The 21,288-nt window shown below is 35.9% G+C and overlaps 1 protein-coding gene across 1 annotated transcript; it reads left to right on the top strand.

Moving 5' to 3' along the window:
• Positions 1-390: 390 nt before the first annotated feature.
• On the top strand, positions 391-4,203 carry LOC105774999 (translocase of chloroplast 159, chloroplastic). The gene has a single exon (XM_012597549.2). It carries the CDS (start codon positions 734-736, stop codon positions 4,106-4,108), a length of 3,375 nt encoding a protein of 1,124 aa, XP_012453003.1. The 5' UTR covers positions 391-733; the 3' UTR covers positions 4,109-4,203.
• Positions 4,204-21,288: the final 17,085 nt, after the last annotated feature.

The following is a 21,288-nucleotide window of genomic DNA, read 5'->3' as shown; positions in this document are numbered from 1 at the left end:
ACCAAAAACCAGGATTTTCGATATCGAATGTAACAATTTGGAAAAAGAAAAGATAATAATAATCGATATGGTACTACTAATATTGTATCATTTTGGTTTTTGTATGGATTCTTATTCTAAGATTTTGATTTCTTTTTTTAGTTTTTTAGAACTTATTTGATTCTTTTAGTTCCTAATTTAATAAATTATTAAATGTTTTAATTCCAATAGATGCTTCATCACATAAACTGTCATCCCTCAAATGATGGAACTTATGCTGTTTGTGAAACAACAACCTTGACCTATCATCAGATTTTTGCCAAACACAAGGATGTAACTATAATTTCTCACACATTTTTAATAACAAATAAAATAATAGTAATAATAATCGAATCAAATCAAATAAGACAAAAGTAGAAACCAGGTTTTTATTGTTTTATCTTATAGTTCGTTGATCCCCAACCGCTTTTTAATCTTTACAATTCTTGTATGGCTCTTACTTAGCAGATTGTTGTCTCACTCTGTTGTTCTTCAAACTAAATCTTAAAACCTGACACCCTGCAACAACCTTAAACATTGTCGACAACTGAAACAAGAACATAAAGACAAAGCCGTGCCTTGCCCTAAAATCCACCGCCTGATCGTATATTAAGACAACCCAAGATAATAAAGAAGGGAAAGAAATTAAAGGCTCCCATGGATTTTTTTTGATTGGTTATCTCTTGGGATCCATTTTTTATTTGAGGTAAAGTCCATGGACTCAAAGCCCCATGTCTCTTTTTCTGCAGCAGAAGACACCCAATCTTCATCAGGTTCTTTACTTATCCGAGCTCCTTTAACTGCTGATTCTGATTTTGATTATGGATCCAACAGTAATGAAACTGAAAGCACTAGTGGTGGGAGTACTGTAAATAGTTTTGAGAACAACAACAACAATGACGATAGTGAGTTGGAGTTGGGAATTAAGGAGTTTTTTAGTGGGGATGAGGAGTTTGACGCTAGTTCTGAGATGTGGAGGCTTGGTTTAGATGAGGATAATGATACTGATAGCTTAGAGAATTCATCGGTAGATGAGGAAAATAGTGGGGTTAGCATTGGTTTCATGGGGAGTTTTATCTCAAACCTGATTGTTCCTATTGCTCAATTGTCAAGGGATAATGAAGGGTTTTCCGAAATGTTTACTGATGATGAGAAAATGGTGACTGATGTTGAAGATGGAGAGTTTTCTGGTGTGATTCAGGTTGAAAGTGATTTGGAAGATTTTATAGCTAAAGGTAAAGGCCTTAGTTTGGATGTTTCTAAATTTGATGACGGCATACCACTGCAAAATCCGGATGATGAGAGGATCGAATCGAAACCTGTTGACAAGATTGTTGTGTCTGATATGGAGGAATTCAAAGTTGAGGAAACAAGGGTGGAGGTAGGAGAGCCAATGAGTTGCGAAAGTACAGAGTGCAACAATGGTGATATTATAATTGTAAATACTGGGAATGTAAGCTTGTTTAAAACTGCTGATGGTGATACTAATTCTGATCCCTTCAAATTTCCAGCTTCAGTATTAGGTCTAGACCAAGAAATTGAACCAGAAGTAGAAGCTATAGATAAGCATATTGCGGATAATGTTTGCATTTATGATGAAAGTGTTGTTCAAATGATAAGTAGAAGCTCTGAAACAACCTCCACATCTCTTTCAAAGGTAGCTTTTGAGGATCAAATATGGATAACAAGTCAGCAGATTGTAATGGATTCTGATGAAGCGGAAGCAAAGATGGAGCATGAAGCTAAGGAACTGTTTAATTCTGCTGCATTGGCTACTCTTTCAGAAGATCCGACAGTTGTTGAAACGGATGGTGGTGGCCTCACAGTCATTTCCCCTTGTGGTTCTAGAGTATTCTCTCTCGACTGCGCTGCTCATTCAGGTTCTTCATTCCATTCTTTGAAAGTTGCTCCATCAAATATGGATAACATTTCCTTCGAGGAGAATCTAAGTGATGAAGATAAGCTGTTTGAGAGGTTACAACTAATAAGAGTGAAATTCTTGAGACTTATTCATAGACTAGGTCATTCTCCCAATGATCCCATGGTGGCTCCAGTACTGTACAGACTGGCCCTAGCTTCAGGTAACCCTTTCTGTCAAGAATTCACCCTTGAATCTTCCATGAAAACAGCTATGCAACTTGAAGCAGAAGGTAAAGATGAATTGGACTTTTCTTTGACTCTTTTGGTTCTTGGAAAAACTGGAGTGGGAAAGAGTGCAAGCATTAATTCCATTTTCTGTGAGCAAAAATCCATGATTGATGCGTTCGAACCAGCCACAACCACGGTAAAGGAGATTGTTGGAACATTTGATGGAGTTAAGATCAAAATCTTTGATACGCCTGGTCTTAGATCTCCTGTGACGGAAGAAGCAACTAATTGCAAACTATTGGCATCCATAAAGAGGTCTATAAGGAAGTTCCCGCCAGATGTTGTCCTCTATGTCGATCGTTTAGACACATATGATAGAGATCTTACGGACTTTCTATTACTAAAGTCACTTACTGATTCACTAGGTTCATCAATATGGGAAAAAGCCATTGTAACTCTTACTCATGCTGCATCTGCTTCCCCCGAGGGACCAGTGGGGGAACCCTTAAGTTTTGAGGCCTTTGTAGCTCAAAGGTCTAATGTGGTTCATCGAGGTATCAGCCAAGCAGTTGGAGATCTGCTGCTAATGAATCCAAGTATGATGCAACCTGTGGCTCTTGTTGAGAACCATCCATTGTGTCAGGGAGACAGAAATGGAGAATTCTTGCTTCCAAATGGGAAAACTTGGAGATCACAGTTGCTACTCTTATGTTATTCAGTGAAGATCTTATCCGAAGCAAGTTGTTTGTCGAAACCACAAGATCCTTTGGATCACCATAAGCTTTTTAGCTCGCAAATTCATTCCCCGCCTCTACCTTACTTCTTGTCTTCTCTATTGCAATCTCGTCCTCATCCAAAACTACCTAACAATCAGGGTGATGAGGATGTCATCTTAGAGATTGAATTGGGAGACTCATCAAATTATGATGAATATGACAAGCATCCACCCTTCAAGTCTCTAGGAAGGTCTCAGGTTGATAAACTTTGCAAGGAGCAGAGAAAACCTTACTTTGAAGAGAATGATTATCGTGTGAAGCTACTTCAAAAGAAACAATGGAGAAATGATGTGAAAAGATTGATGGAAACTAAGAAGAAAGAGAAAGATGGTGATGGTAATGATGATGATGATGATGTTGGAGATAATGCAAACATTGAAGAAGTGGATCCGACTACTATATCGGTTCCCTTGCCTGAAATGGTCCTTCCTCCTTCCTTTAATGGGGATAACCCGACATACCTGTATCGATTTTCAGAATCTGCATCTCAGCTTCTCACGAGGCCAGTTTTGGACTCACAGGTTTGGGATCGTGATATTGGATATGATGGTGTTAGCCTTGAAAGAAGTCTTGCTATAGCTGGTTACTTACCAGGGGCATTTGCTGTTCAAATCACCAAGGATAAAAGAGAGTTCAATGTCCATTTGGATTCTTCAGTCCATTCAAAACACAGAGGGAATGGATCAACAATGCTGGGATTCAATATCCAAACTGTTGGAAAACAGCTTGCATATGTCTTAAGGACCGAAACAAGATTCAGAAATTTCAACATAAACCGAACAACTGTAGGTTTATCAGGTACTTTCTTTGGCGGAAATATGGCTACGGGAGTTAAGATCGAGGATTGGATTTCAATAGGAAAAAGGTTGGTTTTGGCTGGAAATGCTGGGGCAGTGGCATGTCAAGGTCAAGCAGCATATGGAGCCAACATTGAGATCCGATTAAAGGATAATTTTCCTGTTGAGCAAATCCAGACCATACTTGGACTGTCTTTTGTGAAGTGGAGGCATGATCCAGCTCTAATGGATAACCTACAATCTCAATTCTCTATTGGATGCAGTTCTTCAGTGGCTGTTCATGGGGGATTGAAACACCAATTTTGTGGGCAAATCACTCTCAAAGTAAGCAGCTCAGAACAATTATACATGACATTTGCTTCTTTAATTCCAATTGCAGTCTCCATATTTCGGATGATCTATCCTGGCTCTGATATAAAAAAGTTCTAAATGCTAAGCATTTTCATGATTGGAGGCCAGTAACACCCTTAGAATGATGTTAAATTTTATCTAGTCTTACCAATGTCATTTATTTTGTACTAGGTTTCAATGAAACATAACATACTTATTTGCTATTTTCGAGCCTCCTTTATTTATTATAAATTATCTAAAACCTGACATAGTCATATCGGTAAACAGAAAAAAAAAAAATCTCTCATTAGACAAAAAACAAGCTCGAGATCGAAAGCTTGCTCGAGAAAGCTTGAGCTTGAAAAAATTCAAGTTCAAATTAATCTAAACTTGAGGAAGCCCGAGCCTAGAATAATTCGAGCCTGAGATTGATCTGAACCTAAGCTCGTAATGATCTGAGCTCGAGCTTGAAATAAATCTGATTCAAAACTCGAGAAAACCCTAAATATGACTAAATATACATTAATAATTAATATAATTATATGATAGTATTTAAAATAAAAATGATAAATTTTTAATTTATAGAAACATATTTATATAATTATATTAAAAATTTATCAAAGCAAGCATAATTAGTTCCTATCGTAAAATAGTAAATGACCATAGCGTTCCTTGTTGTAACTCGACCTATACATCTAGCAATGTCTCTAAAATATCAAAGGACTTGGGGGGTAAGGATCAAACAATATAGAGGAAATAGCTATTACATTTCTGGATGATTTGATCATCCTATTCAGTTCCTTTGCTTTAACTAAGAGCTCCCAGCTTCAGACCAATTTTATCATCTTTATTCCAACTTGTTGCACATTTATAAATCAACCGTTTGTCACTGTCCATCAAGCATGCACCTCTTCCAATCTCCATCTTCCCTTTAACAATTTTCACTGAAGCTACCAAGCATTCTCTATAATGGTTCGATGTCCTCGTATTCCCAGCTTTGATAGCATTCTTTGGATCCCATTTATCTTTATTATCAAAGCTATTAATCTACAATTAAGCTAGACCTCATCGCTTTTTCAAAGGGTCATTTGATGACTAAATGGTCCTCATGACACGTAAGGCAACATGTATCTATGGATGATATATGTCTGCCGAGCTCCGACTGATATAGGATACAGTTAGAGCATATTTTCCACAAGAAGATCACAATTTTGTATTGCGAATTCAACTTCCATAGAATCTTCCACTCACTATTTCTTTATTCAATCTCTTCCTTGTACAACTCATTGCCTTCCTTCTTTAACCACTTGCTTATTCAATAGGTTAATCAATACAAAGACAGAGGATCAACTTGTCTTGATCCCCTCTTCGGCATAATATAGTCATTTTGATCTCACTATTGAGAAGCATGACATGATAAGGTTTGACCCATTTCACACTGAAGCTTAGAAAGGAGAAGATATTTTTGATGAAATTTCAACTAATCCTATCATAGGCTTTATTCATGTTGATATTCAAAGCTCTGATCATACCTTTGGTTGTCCTCCTTTTCTGAATCTTTGCACCAATACTGACATTATCACATACTTACCTATTTTGAGAAAACACATTTTGAGAGGGTGTTATCACGGTTAGAACAACAATTTTTGCAATGATCTTATAAACTACACTGCAAAGAATAATGTGTGTAGTCATTTACCGATTAAGGGAACTTGCTCTTTGGCATTAATGCAATAAGTGTTGCATTAAATTATTTGAGCATCCTACCATTTTCAGGAAGTCAAGCATCCCTCTCCAAACATCATTACCTACCGTGTCCATGTTTTGCTAAAAGAAGATAGCAAGATTCTCATCCGGGTCCCACTGCCTTCAAAGGACTGATTTGATTCAAGGCTTCTTTAATCTCTATTTCCAACAATGATTTTCTTTAGTTCATCCAAATGAGCTTGTGGAATTCTCTTCAAGTGAATGGAATGAAGGTTATTCCTTGTCTCCTCATCACTAGCTGAATCTTCCTTTCCATAAATATTTTTGAAATGATTAGCAATACCTCTTTAACCTTACTATGATCTTCCGCAAATTGACCATTCTCACCTTTAATCATTAAAATCCCAATTCTCCATCTTCTCTTATTCACTAGTATTTCTCTCTCCTTCCATATCCACTCTGCTCTGGATTTCTGAAACCATAAAACTTGTTCATATTTAAAACCCCTTCAAGACTTGCCCTCATCTCCTTTTCCTTTTCAACCATATCTAGTCACATAATTTTTTGTTGCACCACTGTCAGCTTATCTTATAATATTTTTTCCTAAACATTATGTTCACGAACTCCTCCCTTTCCCAAAGCTTCAATGCTTGCTTCGTAATTTTTAATTTGGGTAAAAAGGAGTAAGACAAGGTACCCTTAACATGATTTGACCATTGATTTCTTTACACCTTGGATGTTCCAACCAAACTGCCTCGAAAAGATAAGGTCTTCACATGAAAGGCCATCTAATACTGGTACTTAGCACCATTAGGCCATGGCCAGACTGAATGGTTGGTTTATTTATCAAGTTAGCCTTAAGATGGCGTTGGAGCCATTTCTGATTACAAAAAGCACGGTCAAGTCTCTCCCAAAGTACTTCTTCACCCTCTCTATTGTTGGTCCATGTGAAGAATTGCCTATTTGGATTAGTTTCCATCAAACTACATCCATCAAGGCATTCATTTAGTAGCTCACATCTACTGATATTTGTGTGTCTAGGTGTAAATTTATCTTCACTATTTAAAACTTGTTTAAAGTCACCCAAAATTACCCGACTATCCCTTTTTACTTGTTGCAATACTCTTTCCCTTTTATTTAATTTTTGGTCACCATACACACATGTCATCCATGAAAATAAGTTACAATAATCATAAACAGAAAAGTGAATCACATTTTTATGTATACTCGAGACATAACCACAACCCCCCACTACTTCTTCCATAGGAACAACCCACAAAATCATCAAAACCCCATAGCTTAGTGTTGGAGCTTTAGCAATAAACAAAGGCAAAAACAGCAAAACAAAAGCAAAGAAATCGAAGCAAAACAGAAGGAAAAACAACAGCAAGAATTGTAACTGAAGAATAATGCTAATTTTCATTCAAAATTTGAAATATATGAGAGCTACAATGTTAATTTGACAGTTACCTAATGGCTTAACTGCCTCCACTAATACAAGACTAATACTAACTTAAGTTACACATAAAATAGGCTGACATATCAGCTATTACATCAATTCAAACCAAACCATATCCTACTAACTTTGTAAAAAATTACAAGTTGACTAGCCTAAGTTACATAGGAACAAAATAAACAAAACAGATCACTACATTTGGTTCAGCTCCAATGCCGCACTTCAGAATGGAGCTGCTACTGCTGGTCTTGTTGTGGACTTGCTGCTGGTCTTTTGTTGCAGTGCAGGCTAATGCTCAACACTCCTCCTTGGACTGTATGCAACAAACACCAATTTCTTTTTTCAAGAATTCAAATCTAGTAGCTCCTAATGGCTTGGTCAAAATATCAGCCAATTGAGTTTCTGAGCTACAATGAACAAGACTAATTTCCTTTGATTGCTCAGCCTCTCGACCAAAATGGAATTTGATCTTGATATGTTTAGTCTTACCATGAAAGACTAGATTTTTGGCTATGGCAACTGCAGATTGGTTATCAACCTTGATCTCAGTTGGTCCAACTTGTTCTTCATTACGGTCATGTAGGAGTTTCCTGAGCCAAATGGCTTGATTAATAGCTGCAGCAACTGCAATGTATTCTTCTTTAGCTATGGACTGAGCAACAATTTGTTGTTTCTTTGAACTCCAGCAGAAAACACCTGATCCAAGTGTAAAGAAGTGACCAGAGCTCTTCATGTCATCAACAGAGCCAGCCCAAGCACTATCAGAGTAACCTACCAGCTTAAGCTCCTTTCCCTTTTCAAACTTAAATCCATAGCTTAAGGTTCCTTTAACATATCTGAGGACCCTTTTTGCTGCTTTAAAATGGACCACATCACAATAGTGCATGAATCTAGATGAAAGACCAACACCAAACATGATATCAGGCCTAGTTGCTGTTAAATAAAGTAAGAAACCTACCAGGCTTCGATATTCCTTCTCATCAACTTTCACTTGATTCCCATTACTAGTCAGCTTCTCCTCTTGAGCCACAGGTGTGCTGACTGTTTTGCAACTCTGCATACAAAATTTATTGAGAATTTTCAAAGGAAAAGCATGTTGACTAATGAAAATGCCTTGATCAGATTGATGCACTTCCATACCAAGTGTGTACGTCATGACTCCCAAATTTGTCATTTCAAACACCTCTTGTATCTACACTTTGAATTCACTGATCACTTCATGTTTGCTTCCAATCACAAGTAAGTCATCTACATAGAGAGAAACAATTAGTAAGGTCTCACTTTTTGACCTCTTCACGTGAAGTGTAGCCTCACTAACACTTTTTTCAAACCCGAGCCTAGATAGGTAAGTGTCAATCCTGTCATACCAGGCTCTTGGTGCCTGCTTCAGGACATAAAGAGCCTTTCTTAGTTTATAGACTTTGTCTTCATCTCCTACAACTTTGAATCCATCAAGTTGCTCAATGAAAATCTCCTCCTTGAGGAAACCATTCAGAAATGATGACTTAATATTTAACTGATGAACCTTCCATTACTTCTGAGCAGCTAAGGCAAACAGAAGTTTAATTGCGTCCAGCCTTGCCACTGGAGCAAATGTCTCTATGAAATCGATGCCATATTGCTAGCTGTAGCCTTTTACCACAATCCTTGCCTTGTGTTTGTTCAATGAGCCATCAGCATTATATTTGGCTCTAAACACCCACTTGACACCAATGACCTTCTTATGATTAGGTCTGCTCACCAATTCCCAAGTATCATTTTTGTGGATCATTTCCAATTCAGCTACCATGGCCTTCTTCTAGTGTTTGTCCCTAGCAGCTTCTTCAAAGTCAGAGGGTTCAACTATTGCAATAGTACATATTTGGTAGATGTCAAAAATGGTTCTAGTGCCTCTCATAGGAGCATCACCAATGGCTTTATTGTTTGGTCCTTCTCAGCAGGTTCAAGAACAAGGTCTGGTTGATCTTCTTCAATCAAGCTTACATTTGCACCATTCTAACTCCAAACCTCCTCCTCATCAAATTTTACCTCCATGCTCACCAAAATCTTCCTTGTTGAAGGATCAAACACTCTGTAGCCTTTTTTAGTACTGCTACAGCCAACAAGGATCCCTGGAACAGCCTTGCTTTCAAGCTTGGTCCTTTTCTCCACTGGAATGTGAGTATAACAAACACAGCCAAACACTTTCAGGTGTGCAACGATTGGTTTGAGTCCATGCCAGGCTTTAAAAGGAGTCTTGTCCTTGACAGCACGAATTGGTAGCTTGTTGAGCAAATACACTGAGCTATTGACTATCTCAGCCCAAAATTTGCTTGGCAGTTTGCTTTGAAATAGCAAACATCTAGCCATATCAAGCACAATTGTATTTTTCCTCTCACATACTTCATTTTGTTGAGGAGTGTAAACTGTGGTTAGCTGATGATGAATCCCAGCTTGCTCACACAGCTTTTGAAATCTGTCAGACACATACTCAGTGCCATTATTAGTTTTTAAGGCTTTGATCTTGCAACCAGTCTGATTTTCAACTAAGGCTTTAAATTTGCAAAAGGCTTCAAATACTTCTGATTTCTGCCTCAAGAAATAAACCCAGCAAAACCTGTTTAAGTCATCTATAAACAGAACAAAATACTTGCTATCATTCAATGAAGGAGTCTTCATTGGTCCACAAATATCAGAATGAACCAATTCAAAATTTTCTCTAGCTCTTTATGCACTGTTAGTTGGAAAAGGCAATCTAGTCTGTTTACCAAGCTGGCAGACTTCACAAACAGTGTCACTGACCTCAACCCTACACATGTCCTTAACGAAGTTCAGCTTATGCAGCAAGTCAAGTGATTGATGATTAACATAGCCAAGCCTTTTATGCCATAGGCCAGCATTATCAACAAGACTGGTGTAGGCTTTCTTCTCGAGTTGATTCACATCGAGCATAAAACACTTGTCTGTCATTGCTACAATGACTAACTCCTAGCCAAATGAATCTTTAACAATACAAGAGATATCTTTAAAGACCAAAGAGTACCCTTTTTCCACTAACTGACCAACACTAAACTTGTTCTGATCTATGTCAGGCACAAAAAACACATCAGAAATGATTTTGTTACCTGGACAAGTCTTAATCACAACATTTCCTCTGCCTTGAGCTTCAATCAGATTCCCATTACCAATTTTGACTTTTGCAGCAAAGCTTCTATCAAAGTCCTTGAATAGCTTCTCATCATCTGCCATGTGGTGTGAGCAGCCACTATCCACTAGCCAGTCACATCTGACTTTGCTTATGCTAGCAAAGCAGGAGGCTGTGAAAACATGGTCCTCTTGAGCTTGAAGATCCTCAGCAGCTCGAGCTTGTTGCTAAATAGGTTCCTTTCCTTTGCTTCTGCACACCTTCTCAACATGACAAAACTGTTTGCAGCTTCTTCACTGGATGTCTGGTCTGTATCAACAGTACCTCTCTGAGTGTGTGGTTTTCTTGCAGTGAATGCATGGTGGAAACACTCTCTTACCTGCATCTCTCTTTGGTTTCTCCCTTCTATTGAGCCAAGGCTTCTTCCATTTCTGATTTAAACCTGAGCTTCCATTGGCCTTTACTTGGAAAGCTCCTTCAGGAATCTCTTCCTACCTATTGGCCCTTCTTTTCTCAAGTGCATATAGAGAGTTTATCAGCTCAGACAATGAGATGGCTGATAAGTCTCTCGAGTCATCAAGTGATGATATTTTGGACACAAAATTTTCAAGAAGTGTGGTGATGACCTTTTCAACAACTCTACTCTCACTGAAGTCCTCTTATAGGAGCCTTATCTGTTGATAGTGGTCATTATCCTATCTGAGTACTGCTTAATAGTCTTAGACTCTTTCTTCTCCAAGTTCTCAAAATCTCCCCTGAGATTAATTACTTGTTGCTGCCTTGTTTTGTCTGACCCCATGAACTCCTCATTCAGCTTCTCCCATGCCTGCTTGGGTGAGTCACAGGCCATTATCCTAGTGAAGAGAACATCTGATACTCCATTCTGCAAGCAGGCCATTGCTTTATGCTTCTTGGAGCACTCTTTACCATGTTGCCTGATTTGAGAAATGGTGGGATTGGCCCTCAATGGAGGTGGTTCAATATCATTTTCAACCACATTCCACAAACCGTGTGCCTGAAGGTATGTTCTCATCTTAACTACCCAAATGTGGTAGTTCTCTCTAGTGAACACAGGTGGTGGAGGTGGTGTGAAACTTATCCTGCTGAAACAAACCCAACAGCTTCGATTTCTTTCTTCTCAAATTTTGTTTTGGCAAGAAACAACCAACAACAGAGGCCTTCAAAGATGACAGGCTCTGATTACCATTTGTTGGAGCTTTAGCAGTAAACAAAGGCAAAAACAACAAATCAAAAGTAAAGAAATCGAAGCAAAACAGAAGGAAAAACAATAGCAAGAATTGTAACTGAAGAATACTGCTAATTTTCATTCAAAATTTGAAATATATGAGAGTTATAATGTTAATTTGACAGCTACCTAATGGCTTAACTGCCCCTACTAATACAAGACTAATACTAACTTAAGTTACACACAAAATAGGCTAACATATCAGCTATTACATCAATTCAAACCAAACCATATCCTACTAAATTTGTAAACAAATTACAAGTTGACTAGCCTAAGTTACATAGGAACAAAATAAACAAAACAAATCAATACTTTTGGTTCAGCTCCAATGCTACACTTCAGAATGGAGCTGCTACTGCTAGTCTTGTTGTGGACTTGCTGTTGGTCTTTTGTTGCAGTGTAGGCCAATGCTCAACACTTAGCCCACTTTCCCATATCTTCAGTCGAACTCTTTGTTTTCATCGGGAACAACACGTTCAATTTTAAACGATAGGTCATTTGTTAAATGCAGTGAACAACAAGGGGGCGATCCAACCCCCTTCTCTTCCAACTGACAATTATCATGGCTTCAGCTGAGGCTTTTCTAGACTAGTCCGTAAGACCCCATGAGTACATACTACTCTCACCCTCGCGAACAGTAAATATCTTCCAGGTCCACCTGTGGGTTTTCCTTGTGTGCCCACCTTCATTATCATCACTGGACTTTGACTCCCTCTTTATTTCCTTACATTGATATAATATTGTCCAAGCTGAGTTTTTGTTAAACCATTTATTCATGAGCTGCATCAAAATTATTTGCTTTACCATCTTAATGATCCCCCTGAATCGCTCTATCTCTTATCTCTAAAGACCTACTCACATAATTAGGAAGATTAGTAGCATAAACCTCGACACAAATTATGGCCGAGTTCATTGGTGTTAGGTTACAGTGGTCAGCGCTTCCTTGAAGTACATGTATCACTTCTGAATGAAGAAAATGCTCATTTGATTTCGATTGCATCTGAATTGAGAATTATCTAATGTTAATCTCTAGCCCAACCTCCATTTGGTTTGTCATGTTTAGTACCATATCAATCTCCTCCATATCAACATCCACAAGAATGTTTTGCAACATTGAAACCTGGTTCTGAGTAATTTCCAATCCTATTGGATTTTCTAGAAAGATAGGGTCAACTTGTTCTGTAACCTACTACTCCAAATGGTCATCTACAGTCCAGTCTATCATGGCTTCACCATTATTTCTTTTGAAACAATCTCTGTTAGTACAAATCTCTGGTGAAGAAAATCCCGCACACATGAACAAACTAAAAAAAAAGAAATAGGACAAGGCTCCAAGGCGTGTATCGAGTCACTATCTTTAAGTTTATATTCTCCCCCACCTATATTCGGTGTGAAAATGAGTTCCAAGCAAATTAACATCGAGGATACAATGAAGCCAATGACTATTTGCATTTTGCACTGACGAGAATAGTCCACTACGCACTGAGCAATGTATAACAAAACTCAATTTCTACAAAAGATCTCTACAGTAATACTTTATATAATAATCTAATAATATTAGAAAATGAAGGAAGGAAAGAAAGAATATTAAAATTTGTTGGTGTGTTTTCTAAATGAAATCCCATTCCTATTTATAGGAATTTTCATGTCACTTCATAGAGACATCTTTCACCAATAGGTGCCTTTCGAATAATAATGTCTTTAAAATAAACACATAATTATTCATTTAATATTATAACTATTCAAATAATAGTTATAATTCTTTTCAAAAATCAAATGATATAATCTTTTGATTAATTACACCCATTCATTTATAGTTATTGGAACACTATAAATATTTGAAAATGTTCCAACAATCTCCCCATTTTTAAAATATTTTAGATTTTGATATTCTTGGAAATCAATTTGCATAAATGAAGTTATCTTACGATTGAACCTTCACTTAGTGAATATATGTTAAAGTTAATCGAAATTGCATGGTAGACTAAGCTTTGAACCAATTATTCCATTTGATTAACCGAACACATATCACACAATGATTTCAACTTCGGTCAATGCATAGTATCTAGAGACACTATTATGGCCACGTGTCTGTGTCCTCTTTTCATGAGTGTTGTCAGATCCAAGCCCTTGAGCTCCTAGAAGCAGCCACACTTCCACTCACATAGGTAGGTCCCATCAAGAGTGTTCCCGTAATTATAAAACTCTAACATATTTATGTTATGGGTCCATTAATAGTACATTACTCATCATTCCCTTATCATTACGGGTACCTAGCATTTTAATCTTAGGATAGATTTATTCATAGTGCTAACAGTCACATACTAATGATGTGCTTTGTCTCATTAAACTCAAGACTTAACGTTATACCAAGCGTTGAGTCGAGTTTCCATCATGGGTGACTCTAATTAATTTGCTTGAGTCCCATCCATTTTGAGGTCCTTTTAACTGCGTCTCTAGCAAGACTTTTTGTCAAAGGATCCGCCAAATTTTCACTTGACCTCACATAATTAATAGTGATCACTCCATCAGAGATTAATTGTCGGACATAATTATGTCTTAATCCAATGTGTCTAGACTTTTCATTATATACTTGTCTATATACCTTTGCTAGAGTAGCCTCACTATCACAATAGATAGAAATAGGTGAAATTGACGTAGGCCATAAAGGTACATCATAAAGTGAATTTCTTAACCATTCTGCTTTTTTAGATGCAGCGGCTAATTCAATAAATTCTGCTGCCATGGTGGAACCAGTAATACATGTTTGTTTTTTGGAACCCCAAGAAATGACTCCACCAAGAATGAAGATCCATCCACTAGTAAATGCATGATCTTCCAAACTTGTAATCCAACTAGCATCCGATTACCCTTCTAAAACTAGAGGATATCCATTATAACATAATCCCTAGTTAATAGTTTTCTTTAAGTACCTAAGTACTCTATTCAAAGCTTGCCAATGCAAACTACTTGGATTACTTGTGTACCTATTCAATTTCCCAACAACATATGCAATATCTGGTGTTGTACAAGTCATTATGTATATAAGACAACCAATTAGACTTGCATATTTCAATTGATTAATTTTCCTACCAGCATTAGATACTAATTTTATTTGAGGATCCATGGGTGTAGATGTTGGTATACAGTTGAAAAGATCAAACTTTTTAAGCACATTTTCAATGTAATGCGATTGTGATAAAGCTATAGTGCTTTCATCTTGGGTTATTTTAATCCCAAGAATAACATCTGCTACACCCATATCCTTCATAGAAAAGTTGTTTGACAAAAATTTCTTTGTGTTTTCTGTTTGTTCCAAATCTGTGCCAAAAATGAACATGTCATTTACATATAAGAAAATTATGACACCTTTTCCATTTTCAAATTTGCTATATATGCACTTATCGGATTCATTTATTTTATAGTCATTAGCTAAAACAACATTGTCAAACTTTTGGTGCCATTGTTTTGGTACTTGTTTAAGTCCATATAAAGATTTAACAAGCTTACATAGTTTATGCTCTTGTCCTGGAACAACAAATCCTTCCGATTGTTCCATGTACACTTCCTCTTCCAATTCACCATTTAAAAATTCAGTTTTAACATCCATTTGGTGAACAACCAAATTATAGATAGAGGTAAGTGATATTAAAAGTCTAATTGTAGCAATTCTTGCTACTAGAGCATAGGTATCAAAGTAATCAACACCTTGTTTTTGTGTAAAACCTTTGGCTACCAACCTTACTTTAAATTTATCAATGGTTCCATCGACCTTCATTTTCTTTTTGAAGATCCATTTACAACCTATTGGTTTGGAACCCAGTGGAAGATAAACTAAGATCCAAGTTTGATTTCCCATTATTGAAGTCATCTCATCATTTATTGCTTCTTTTCAAAAAGCAGAGTCTTGAGATTTTATTGCCTCTTCAAATGTAATAGGATCAGATTCCATATTATAACAATAAAGTATATTATTGCATATACTTTTACCCTTTCCTTCTACAAAAAAACATAATGAAATCTGGTCCAAAATCTTTGACCTTTTTAATCCTCTTATTTCTCCTTAATTCTTGACAAGATTCATCATTATTATCAATTTGTTCCAATGGAATCTCATTCTCATTTGAAGAATGAATCAATTGTTGCGTTGTAATTGTCTATATATAGAATTAAATCTATTTTCATAAAAATAGCATCTCTTGATTCAATAACAATATTAATTGAAATTAAATCTTTGGTTCAATTACCATGAACGTATATGCCTTGCTATTATGTGCATATCCTATAAATATGCATTCAATTCCTCTTCCACCTAACTTTTTACGTTTAGGTGTTGGAACTTTGACAATAGCTCTACAACCCAAACCTTCAAATAATTAAGGTTTGGTTTCCTTTTCTTCCATTGTGCATAGGGGGTAGTTTCCTTATTGGGAACTCTATTCAATATATGGCAAGCAGTTAGAATAGCTTCTCCCCAAAAACCTTGTCCAAGACCTGAATATGATAACATTGAATTTACCGTTTCAGTCAAGACTCTATTTTTCCTTTCAGCTACACCATTTTTTTGTGGTGTGTAAGGGGCTGAAACTTGATGGACAATTCCAGTGGATTCAAAATAACTTGGATTATAGGATTCTCCACCTCTATCCGATCTTAAGCACTAGATAAATGATTCACACTGAAGTTCAACTTCAGATTTATAAACTTTAAATTTATCAAGTGCTTCATCTTTTGAATGCAATAAATATACATAACAATATCTAGAACAATCATCAATAAAAGTAAAAAAAAATATTTCTTTCCACCTAATGTAGGAGTATTATGCATGTCACATAAATCACTATGCATCAAATCAAGCAATTTTGTTTTCCTTTTAACCTTAGGGAAAGGGTTTCTTGTAATTTTAGTCAACATACATGTATTGTATTTTTCAATATTATTATTAAAACATGAATTAAATCTAACTTATACATGTCATTCAATTTTCGATAATTCAAATGACCTAATCTATAATGCCACAAATAAAAGATTCAACCATATAAGAAAAATAGTATTTTTATTCTTATTAATAATATCAAGTTTGAACATACTCTCATACATATACCCATTCCCCATAAAAATTCCTCCTTTAGAAAAAATAAACTTATCTGCCTCAAAAACAATTTTGAAACCAAACTTATTCAACAGACATCCACACACTAAATTCTTCTTAACTTCTGGTACATAATATACATCATTTAAGGTTAAAACCTTTCCAGAAGTGAATTGTAGTTCAACAGACCCTTTGCCTTTGATTGCTGCGGTGGAAGAATTTCCATGTACAAGACATTGTCATTTTCACATTGTGTGAACTTTGTGAACATACTTTTGTCTTTGCACACATGTTTGGTTGCTTTGGTATCAATCCACCATGTATTATCATCTTGTGCCATATTAATTTCAGATATCATTGTAACAAACTTTTCGTTATTATCAGCCATAGAAGATGATTTCTTCTTTAAAAATCGACAATCATTCCTGACATGTCTCGACTTTCCAATATGATAGCATGAGCCCTTTTGTTTCTTTTTGAACTTAGGTGTTCTATCAGTCTGTTTGAACTTTTTCTTGAATGGTTTAGTAGTCTGTACTTCCTTCGTAACATGCACTTTGGCATTTTCAGAATTTAGGTTCTGATCTTGTAACACCCCTTACCCAAGACCGTTGCCGGAGTCGAGCATGAGACGTTACTTGACTTAACTTAAAAGTTCGAGGCATAAAATTTTACTTTTGAAATTAATTTCACTATTCACAACAAACCTGTCCACCTGCGCAGCAGTTACTAAATTAATTATAAATTGAGCTACGAAACTAGAAATTTAGATTCATAAATTTTCCCTAAAACTAGACTCATATATATTTTTACCATAAATTTTTCAGAATTTTTGGTTCAGCCAATTAGTACAGTTTATTAGTTGAAGCCTCCCCTGTTTCACTGATCGACTGTCCTGACCTCTTGTCACTAAAATTTAATTATCTCATTGTACAGACTTCATATGGTGTTGTCACTTGTTTCCACAGAAAATAGACTCAACAAGGAATATAGAAATATAAATTACAACTCATAAATATGTTTGTACACTTTTTAATGATTTTCAAAATTCAGAATAGGGGATTCCGAAAATGACTTTGACCTTGTCTAAGTAAAATGAAAATATCTCAAAATACATAATTCCTTTGTCTACACTGTTATTTTTCTATGAAAATAGACTCAATAAGATTTAATTCTATATCTTATCCACCCTATAATTAATTTTCTACTATTCTTGGTGATTTTTCAAAATCACGTCACTACTGCTATCTCAAAACTGATTCACTACCAATTTTTACTTTTTCATGATTTCTATGCATAATTTATCACCTAGACTTTTATAACAACAAACACCTTCATACTTAGCCATTTTAATAACTATTCATCATCAAATATTTACATATCATCTTTTGGTCATAATTTAAGATTATACAATCGAAATGGCTAAGTCCCTATACATGCCATAGCTCGAAACATTTATCATCTTAAAATACCAAGTTGTGGTGGTTGATAGTGTGAACGCTCTCCGATGTCTTCAAGATCCCGACTATGCTTGATAATACTATATGAAAGGAAAAGAAATAAAAGAAGTAACCATAAAGCTTAGTAAGTTTACAAGCAAATAAATAACAACATTTAACACAAATAAATATACTCAAGTGTCATGATCTCTAATTTCCTCTTTACTTAATCTCTTACTCGATCACTTACTTGTTTACTTAGATAACTCATGATTATAACTTACTCTGCTCTTGCTGAAATGTTGTTTCTCAATTGATAACATAATATGTTCTTAACTCTTATAACTCACCTGGATTTTCTATTTATGCTTTTACTTGAACTTTCATGGAACATAATTTGTTTACTAGCCCATTGAGCCACATTGGAATAATAAGGATACTTGGGTCTCTTTTCTGATAATAACATGCCAAAGCCATGTCCCAGACATGGTCTTACATGGGATGTTTCTTGTACTGCCAATGCCATATCCCAGATATGGTCTTACATGAGAGTTTTCATATCGGTGCCCATGCCATATCCAAGACATGGTCTTACATGGGATCTCTTTACCCAAATGTCATGATATTTGTATCCAATACACTCTTAATGTTTCAATGGGGCTTTTATCACTAATTCTCTATCATCTCATACTTAAGTCAACATTAAATAATTTCATGAAATAAATACATAATTGCTGGAAAATAGCAGCATTAATAATAATTATTGAAATATTGCATTTATTTACCGTAAACTTACCTCGGTACAAAAATGTGATCAAATCTAACACTTTAGTCCTCAATCTTTTTCTTTCCCCGGTCTAGCTCCGGATTTCGTTCTTCTTGATCTACAATAGAAAATTTAGCTTATTTAATACTCACATTCATCAAAACAATCCTTGACTCAATTTTGGGAAAATTATAGTTTTGCCCCTAAACTTTTGCATATTTACACTTTTGCCCCAAAGCTCAGAAATTAAACTTCATCTCTTATTCTTATGTTTTGTAACATACTGAACATTTTTCCCTTCTATTACAACATCAAATTCTTACTCTAACACTTATGAACATTAGGTATTTTTACCGATTATGCCGTTTTACTCGTTTTCACTTAAAATCGCTTAGCAAAAGTTGTTTAACATAATTCCAAGCTTCATATTCTACCATAAAACATAAAAATAAACACATTTTACCTAAGGGTATTTTTCCAAATATGAACCCTAGGTTAAATTATTGCTAGAATAAGCTAAATTAAGTTACCGGGGCTTTAAAAACGTAAAGAACATTAAAAACGGGGCTTCGAATCACTTACTATGAGCTTGAGAAAGTGAAGAAACCCTAGCTATGGCTTCCTTCATGTTTTGGCAGCAAGCAAGGATGATGAACACAATTTTTACATCTTTTTCCCTTTTAAGTCTATTTATTTACTAAATGACTAAAATGCCCTTACTTAAAAAAATCCTATTTCACTTATCTCATTTCCATTTTTGTCCATCACTAACTAGTGGTCTAATTTCCATATAAGGACCCCTAAGTTATAGTTCCATAACAATTAAATACCTTTAACATATAAAACTCAACTTTTGCACTTTTTACAATTTAGCCCTTTTGACTAAATTGAGTGTCCAAACGTCAAAATTTTTGAACGAAATTTTCACGAAATCTTTCCGTGAAATTGTGTGCCATAAAAATATAGTAAAAATAAATTTTTCCTCATCGAATTTGTGGTCCCGAAACCACAGTTCTAATGAAGCCCTAAATTGGGATGTTACATTTCTCTCCCCTTTTTAGAGATTTTCGTCTCCGAATATCTTACTTGTGAAGAGATTTGGGTACTGTTTTCGCATGGCCTCCTTAGGCTCCCATGTAGCCTCATCAACTCCATGCCTATTCCATAATACTTTCACAAGTGCAATACTTTTGTTCCTTAGTTGCTTAATCTCTCTATCTAAAATTTTTATTGGTTCTTCAACATAAGTCATGTCTGGCCGAATCTTAACCTCTGTCGATAAGATCACATGTGAAGAATCAGAACGGTAACAACGTAACATAGACACATGGAATACATTATGAATCTTCTCTAACTCTGTTGGCAAAGCTAACTGATATGCTAAGGGCCCAATTCTTTCAGTCACCTCGAACGGTCCAATGAAACGTGGACTTAGTTTCCCTTTCTTGCCAAATCTAAAAATTTTCTTCCACAGGGATACTTTCAAAAACACTTTGTCACCAACTTTATACTCGGTCTCTTTTCTTTTTAAATCTGCATAAGACTTTTGTCTGTCTGAAGCTGCTTTTAAACAATCTCTGATAACTTTTACTTTCTCTTCCGTTTCTTTGACTAAATCAACCCCGTAAATCTGATTTTCCTTAAGCTCTGTCCAATACAAAGGTGTATGACACTTACGTCCATACAAAGCTTCATAAGGAGCCATCTTCAAACTCAACTGATAACTATTATTATAGGCAAACTCTACCAACGGCAAATATCTCTCCCAACTGCGTTGAAATTCTAAAACACAACATCTGTGCATATCTTCAAGTAACTGAATAACTCTCTCTGACTGACCATCGGTCTAAAGATGAAAAGCTGTACTAAAATTTAACTTTGTACCCAAAGCTTCTGCAATTTCCTCCAAAACCGTGATGTAAATCTCGGATCTCTGTCTGAGATAATCGATAACGGTACTTCGTGTAGTCTAACTATCTCTGAAACATACAATTCAACCAACTTGTCAAGTGAATCATTCATACGAACCGGAATAAAATGAGCTGACTTCGTTAGCTTATCAATTACAACCCATACTGCATCTTTCTTTTTCGATGTCAACGGTAACCCTGCTACAAAATCCATGGTAACTCGGTCCCATTTCCACTCAGGAACTAACTCAGGCTGCAATAAACCTGAAGGTACCTGATGTTCAGCATTCACCTGTTGACAGATCAAGCATCTAGAAACAAATTCTGAAATATCTCTTTTCATTCTTTCCTACCAGTACATTTTCTTCAGATCATTATACATCTTTGTACTACCTGGATGAATAGACAAAGAACTGCTTTGTGCTTCCTGTAAGATCTTCTGAATAAGCTCATCATTCTTTGGCATACATACTCTGTCTCTAAACATCAAACAATCATTAGAACCGATCTGAAAATCTGACTCTACACCCGATTCGCAT

The sequence above is a fragment of the Gossypium raimondii genome, chromosome 10 (genome assembly GCF_025698545.1).
Source record: "Gossypium raimondii isolate GPD5lz chromosome 10, ASM2569854v1, whole genome shotgun sequence".
NCBI classification, from domain to species: Eukaryota; Viridiplantae; Streptophyta; class Magnoliopsida; order Malvales; family Malvaceae; genus Gossypium; species Gossypium raimondii.
Note: the sequence above shows the minus strand (reverse complement) of the source record. Positions and strands in the feature narration are given on the sequence as shown.

Coding starts and splice junctions, on each gene's coding strand:
- LOC105774999 (XM_012597549.2), top strand. CDS start 734: ATGGACTCAAAGCCCCATGTCTCTTTTTCTGCAGCAGAAGACACCCAA.